The following is a 6,958-nucleotide window of genomic DNA, read 5'->3' on the forward strand; positions in this document are numbered from 1 at the left end:
TGCAAGTGCCAGTCGAAAAACATCGAGGAGGACAGAAATCAACCAATGTATTAACCGCAAAAGAAGAGAACAATGCATTTCTATGGTCAGAGGTCATGTAATTACGGTACAGATGTTTTCTTCTTTCTCTTGGTATAAGCTACCCAGTTAGGGCAAATCCACAAGATGCATCTTCGAGTCTTGGAAAGCTTGTAATCGATTGAGATCAGGTCGATCAGGCAATGTATTTGTAAACGTTTGGGTCCTCCCCGTCCCGCTCTAAAAATTCTCTGGTGATCAGATCTTCTATTCGTTGCTTGATCAATTTTACGTCAGGCTGCAAATTAAGACCACGACTTAATTAGGACAGTCTGAAAAGTTGTCTTCTTTCTGAGACCTTTCTAATTAACACATAGTATTCCTATGTTTCGGTATACGATTCATCGGTACTATCTATACTACCTTGAAAATGCGGCTAAGCTGTTGGATGCATTCCAACACCAACTGTTGATGACCCAAAGCCTTTCGACTTTTCATGATGCGCACGATGTAAGCATCAATAGCATATCTTCGATCTTTGTTGACATCTTCTATCACCTTCTTGTTCTCGTCCACCGGGGGAAGAGGTACCTGCAGTCGAATGAATGTGTCAATCAAAGAACCAAAAAAACCGAAAAGAAAGAACTTCTTCTTCTTGAGCATTCAAGAGGAAAGTCATGTCCAGACCTTAATCCTTCTCATTTTGTCGGTGAATTTGGAATTGAACTCGAAGATGTCGTTGGGAGAGACGGTGTCTGTCATTGGCGCTTTCTTTAGAATCTTATATCTGGCACAAGAAAGCGAGTGAAGCACTCTGACCATGTCCTCATCGGTTAAGTTGAGCTGAGCTTTGATCTCTGCGTAGCTCAATCTATCTGCGGAGTTAAATAGCAGAAGAACTGCCGCCTGTTCACGACTCATCATGTGAATACTTCCAGTTGGCATCCATGTCTGTTTTACATGATCAGAACGAAAAGAATCCGATAGATACCTGATAAGTTGCCACAGTAAGCTCTATGGATTTGGCATCAAACTTGGCATTGATGTTACATGTCCCTAACGAATATATCCACGAAAGCTTTCTGTTCTTGGTGCTGGACTCATAAAACTTCTTGTAGGCTTCTATGCATTTGATCTGAAAGCGGCAACCGAAATTAGCAATCAGCAGCAACCAAGCATTCTTTTTTTGCATGTCAAATCCCTCGAGTTAAAGTTGATCAATTATAATTGCTTTTTTTGGGTGAAAAACTTGCAATCAATCATTCATATCAAGAAAATGGGTTTGCCTTACCATCTCATCGGGAAGGGTGAGATCAGATGATTTGTAACTTGGCCAGAATCCAGTCGTGAGAACACTGACACTGAGCTCTGTCCCTGGATGCGCATGGGGGTTCGCGTAGAGGTAGTCCTCGAAACACGATTGGTTTTCTTTAGCAAGAGTTAGATCAGTCACCTGAGACAAACAAATTTTAGTCTGCCAACCCGCGTATTCAGTGCCAATCACCATACAAACATGATGGATGCTACTGACCATGCCCTCCATCTTTGAGCTGAACTGCCCTCCACATTGCTGCTTTAGGTACGTCAAAATGAGCCTCTCATGATCCTCGTTAGCATATCTGTCAAACAGCAACCTCCTCGCAAGCTTCTTCCTGCAAATCAATTTCGCAAATTCGAACATGACCGTAATGACAGACAACGTAAATAGCTCAGCATGCGACAGCCTTTTATACCTGGAGAACTCAGCAAACAGGTCTTTGTCATTGATGTAAGAAAGCAATTTCATGGCCTGCAAAGACGGAAGATTTGTTCAGTTGCACCGTAGATTCATTCCACAATAGAAAGAGAGAGACACTCATGTCAAAACAAGGCATTTACCTTCTCCAAAGTCGTGTCAATTTCGTCATCACTGAGCTTCTCACTTCCTGCTTTTCTAAGAACATTATCGCAAAAGGAAGCCAGCATCTCGGCACTCGAGGAGCCCGCGACGCTCTTATTGCAGAAAACTTCAAAAGCCTCTTTGAGTGCCTAAAAGGGATACACAATCCTTAGGCAAAGTTGAAGACTTGGAACAGTGGTTGGTGCATGACAAACCAAACCTTGTTGAGAAGGGTGTGATTCTGGAAGTTTTCCTGGACATATCCCATATACTTGTCATGCAGCTCAATAATTCTTCTGATCAAAACCTGAAAACCCAAGAGGTTCATCAATTCATGATTCTCAGAAAGAAACTGAACCGATTGATCTGCTCAAGCTAATCGAGAGGTTCACTACGCACCAGCTGCGGCGAATCAGTAGCATCCCTTTTCTCTGCCTGCAAGATTTACATTGTCAGCGTTGTTAATGGTGTGCATGTCAGCAAGAACGGAAGTACTGAAGGATGCTGATAATAAGAGTTGAAACTAAATAATCAATTGACTAAGGATTAAAGGTTCACCACTGGACAACGATTCTTATGCTAATATTTAGTATTATTTTTTTCTATGAGAAAGAGAAAAAATGCCTCGAAGGATTCCTCAAAACAAGTCAACTAAATATCTTCACTTCAATTTCTTGTGGATCTTGTTGTTGTTAAGATCAAACGACAGTCAACTTCTGCAAACATATCAAAGGAAAAGACTATGGCCACATACTCTCTTGCTACTCGCAGCGTTCTCCGCCTGGCTGACTAGGGCTGTACCTTCAGCTTTCACATGCTGCAGTGATGTTTCAATGACCATGAGATTCAAGTAAAATAATTTACTGAAGACTGCATCAAATCAGAACATCATAAAACTGAGATAAACCTGCGTAAACAACTGAGAAACATGAGTCAGGCCTTCAGGTATTCTGCTGAAGAGCCTATACAGACGCTCGAGGTCATCCACCTAAAATGCAAATTATAAGAATGGTTGTTAAGTTTCATAAAATCCTGAAAGGGGCATAATCTAAGTCATCGGCATCTAAGAGGTAGAGAGAGGTACCTTGCCGTCTCGAAGTAATGCAATCAATCCAGAATTTTCCTTTTCTAGAAGTTGGATTTCATTTACAGACAGCAACTGATGTTCCACATTCTATAAACAAAACAATATGACGACTCAAATGAATTTATCCAGCTGAAAATATTCATCGATATTATCGAAATATACCTCTATCAATTTCTGTTTAGTGGTATGGTCCAAGTAATGATCAACCCTGTCCTTCTCCTGCTTCAAGCGCTCCTCAGCCTAACAAAAGCCAAGACGCTTTCAGCGTTAGGTGAGTGATAATTACTGAATGGTCGCGCAACAAAAGTACCTTCAACATGTATTCCGGGCATGAATCCTCGAGAATCCATTTTGAAGCTTTCCTGGAATAATAGGCAGCGGTGTCTTGAAGCAAAGGGGCTTCCAAGTCAACTTCATAATACTCTTTACTTCCTAAACCGATCTGAATGAAAATTTCCACGACGTTGTTCAACAAAGGTCTATCTATTTGACTCCCCTCTCGCTCTTGATAAATCTGCTTGAAACACACAGCGTAATCAATGAACGTGTTCAATGCTCGAAAGGAAGAAAAGTGATTAGACTTACCAAAGAGATGACGGCATCTTTTATTTTTCCTTTCATCTCCTCATAAACCTATAACCACAAAAAAAAAAACAATTAACTCCCGCAGGAGACTCGAGTTCAATACACCGAAAGCAAACATGTTGCAGAGATGTGACAGAAGAAGGATGAAGGCGCACCAGGTCACGGAAGCAAGTAATCCCAGCTTCCTTGAGTGGAAGAAGTGCCTTCTTCTTGACAAAATAGCGATCGAGGTAATGAAAGAAACGCGAAAGCCATCTGACCATGACTTTGTAATTTAACCATCTCCGGACGAGTTCCTTCAGCATATATTCATCGTTCTTCGACCTCAAAGAAGGTAAGACCTGATCGAAAGAGAAGAAGTTCTCGTAAGACTAGGACAAGATGGCATTGATACAGACTTCTTTTGCAATTTACATGATGGAATGATCATATCGTATCCAAAATGCAAGTTCTATTTGAATCGTTCATCAAACTTGCATCCAAAATGCACAGACGACAGAATTCTGCTTATTCCTCCTTTTTCTTTTATAGAGCTTCTGTTTCTCCAATGGTTTTACCTTTCACAAAAAGCGAAAACATGTGAAACCTATATTAAGCATCTGCAAACGAAACTAAATCTGAACTCCGATGGTACTTATAATCGACACAATTGCATGCAAGCGACTAATAGTCAACCGGCCTACTCGAAATCAAGTTGTCTGAAGAGTACAAAAAGGGTAACTTATTCAAGGGGTGTCGAGGCCCAACTCAATTCCACCATCAAAGCCGAGCAGATTAGCACGGGAAAAAAAATCTTTTCTTTTTATTAAGATTGTGTAAATCCAGATGCAAGCGGTTCATGCTCACCGTGGAATGCAGGTAGTCCATCAACGATTTCTTGTACTCCGCATATAACTGCTCACTGAGATCATTGGGGGTTTTCATAGTGCAAAAATCGTAGATAGTCCTGACATAACAACGAGAGCAACAAATCCATCATCAGACGAAGGAACGATAAGAGCGAAAGCGAGAAGGAATCGGTGGACACAACGTACGTGCAGAGAAGCATATACTCCATCGTGTTGAACGGCATCTCGGGAAGGCCCTCCAGGATGTTCGTCAGCTTGGTGACGCTTTGCTTCAGCACCGCCATTCCCGCCTCAACATCCACCGTCTTCGGCGAATGAATCGGCATCCTGCTTAAGAACCACCTCAGAATCCAACGGCAACGCCTTGCGGGAAAGAATCGGGATCCTTATACTACAGCCGAAATCAAGTTCGACAAACGTAGGAATATGGGATGGGAGACCCAAAACGAATGGCTTATTATATATAGGGGAGGCGTAGGCGTCTCCATGCATCGAATCCAACCCACGCCTGCAGCCGACCATTTGGTGATGGCAACTTCAGTGGGGGCCCCTCCGTGTCTTTCTTTAGACCCTCCCGAGAGTAATTTGGACAATTTTTGTCAAAAAAAACAATTCTTAAAGAGCGCCCCGTTTTTATTTTTATTTGCCTACAGATTGTTCTTTACTTTTTTTATTTTAACATTAATCCCTTCTTTATTTTCCCTCCCCTTTTCTTTAAGAATTATTCCTTTTTGGTTTGGTTCGATGCACTGAGAATCGGACGAGCCGATTTGATCGAACAAAATTGACAATAAATAAAAACTAACATTATAAAAATTAAAGGAATATTCCATATGACAGAAAAAATATAATTCAAGTATATATATATCAATATTAATAATTTAATTGATAATTAATTGTAATATTGTGAAAGGATCAATCACGACTCAACACAAACATCCTATTTGTTATCATAGATCGGTTAGCATGGCACTGTTACTATATAAGCTTACTCGGTTAACATGAGAATGATAGATAAGCTTATCCTAAACCCTAAACTCTAATTTGACATTCAAAAGAGTAATTTTCATTTCCCACTATAGGATTTATAAATGGTGAGAACTCTAGGTATATACTTATCTTTGAACTCTTGGAATTATATTTATACTCTTGAGGTCTTCATTGGTTTACATGTTAGAGGGACCTCGTTGGATATGTCTTCGTTATATTTTTGTATGATCCTACGATTTGAAATGAATCTACTATTAAAAGAATGAGACATTAAGGACTAGTCAACTTGGATGTTTACGAAGGATCGTTAATTTTCAAATATAACAATATTTGGTATAGGGTTACATCAGTTCACAAGGAGTTGATGATCCTTTTTGACATTAATATACTGATGTAAGGAGGGCCCAAAGAAAGATATCACAAGAAAATTAAAATCAAAGCACCCCAAAGAAGAGACTGGTCAGAAAATCTTTTGACATTATAACCAATATCGGGATTAACTCCCTATTCCTCTCGTTCGCAAGAGTGTCGCAATCGAGTCAAATCTCACTTTGCTAGTGATGACTCTTTTTTATTATCAAGTCTTATATTTTGATGATAAAATCAATTGATGAATTTAGATAATTGATATTTTTATAAGTATATTTATTATATAAGTGATACTAATGATACTTTAAGAGTGTGGATCACGAAATGATCAAATAAATAAATGTTGAGCCAAAGGATTAGACGTTAAGAAAAGAATCAAACATTGTGCCAGAAGATCGAACATTGAGTTGAAGAATTAAGCATTAAATGATAGGATTAATCGATATCGTGGAGATTAATCAACATGCCAAAGGATTGTCAATGTGTCGAATGATTGATTGATATTTTGAAGGATCACTAATGTGTTGAATGGTTAGTCGAAAAGCTATAGGATGCAGTTGAATTGCAATTAGGTTAAAACTGTCTCTTTACTAGGTCAACCAGCTACTATGGGGTTTTCTATGAGCTGTTGGGTTCTTACTAGGCTTGGCAATGGCACCACCTAACCTAAGTAGTCAATGCTCATACAAGTGGTGATACCATCTAGCATATCCCAGATAGCTTGATTAGTATCGACTCAATGTTTCAGTTGTAGCATCTCCTAGAGCAATGATAATACCATCAATACTCTAGTTTCAGGTTATTTTGATTGATATACTCCATGTTTTGGGGGTGGTTGGAGCCTTTATAAAACTTCACTAGGTTGGTGATTCGAGGAGAGAGTTACTAAGTGTTCTTTTGCTTTTAGTGTCAAGTTTGTCTTGTCAATAAATCCTTTTTTAAATTATAAGGGTTGTTCATTATAAAGCGATGAATAATTCAGAGAGGAATACTTTTTAAGTGTAAGACTTACTACTAAATCTTAAAACAGAGAAAAGTGTAAGGTTAGTTGATTTATACTCATTCAGAATAAGATCAAGATAGAGAAAACTGATGGTTTCAAATGAATAAATAAGGAGTAAATGTAGGTCGTGAAACCAAACCAATGTAAATGCTTGCATCTTTTGTGCTCTTATTTAGGCA

General features: G+C 39.2%; 1 protein-coding gene across 1 annotated transcript; it reads right to left on the reverse strand.

Annotated features, from left to right (window-relative positions):
- Positions 1-38: 38 nt before the first annotated feature.
- On the reverse strand, positions 39-4,743 carry LOC103999047 (cullin-1-like). The gene is made up of 18 exons (XM_018826622.2): positions 4,604-4,743; positions 4,416-4,515; positions 3,725-3,910; positions 3,570-3,617; positions 3,295-3,498; positions 3,147-3,224; positions 2,982-3,071; positions 2,805-2,885; positions 2,652-2,714; positions 2,118-2,204; positions 1,897-2,046; positions 1,752-1,807; positions 1,550-1,670; positions 1,310-1,471; positions 1,010-1,153; positions 706-924; positions 442-609; positions 39-316 (listed from the first exon to the last, which is right to left on the reverse strand). The coding sequence occupies exons 1-18, from the start codon at positions 4,741-4,743 to the stop codon at positions 215-217; spliced, it is 2,199 nt and encodes a 732-aa protein (XP_018682167.2). The 3' UTR covers positions 39-214.
- Positions 4,744-6,958: the final 2,215 nt, after the last annotated feature.

Source organism: Musa acuminata, chromosome BXJ1-1, assembly GCF_036884655.1.
Source record: "Musa acuminata AAA Group cultivar baxijiao chromosome BXJ1-1, Cavendish_Baxijiao_AAA, whole genome shotgun sequence".
NCBI lineage: Eukaryota > Viridiplantae > Streptophyta > Magnoliopsida > Zingiberales > Musaceae > Musa > Musa acuminata.

Excerpts from the sequence above, each read along its gene's own strand:
- LOC103999047 (XM_018826622.2), bottom strand. The coding sequence starts at position 4,743 with ATGCCGATTCATTCGCCGAAGACGGTGGATGTTGAGGCGGGAATGGCG. Across the intron at positions 3,499-3,569 it reads AAGATGCCGTCATCTCTTTG|ATTTATCAAGAGCGAGAGGG; the intron begins GTAAGTCTAATC and ends TGTTTCAAGCAG. Across the intron at positions 1,154-1,309 it reads TCACCCTTCCCGATGAGATG|ATCAAATGCATAGAAGCCTA; the intron begins GTAAGGCAAACC and ends TGCCGCTTTCAG.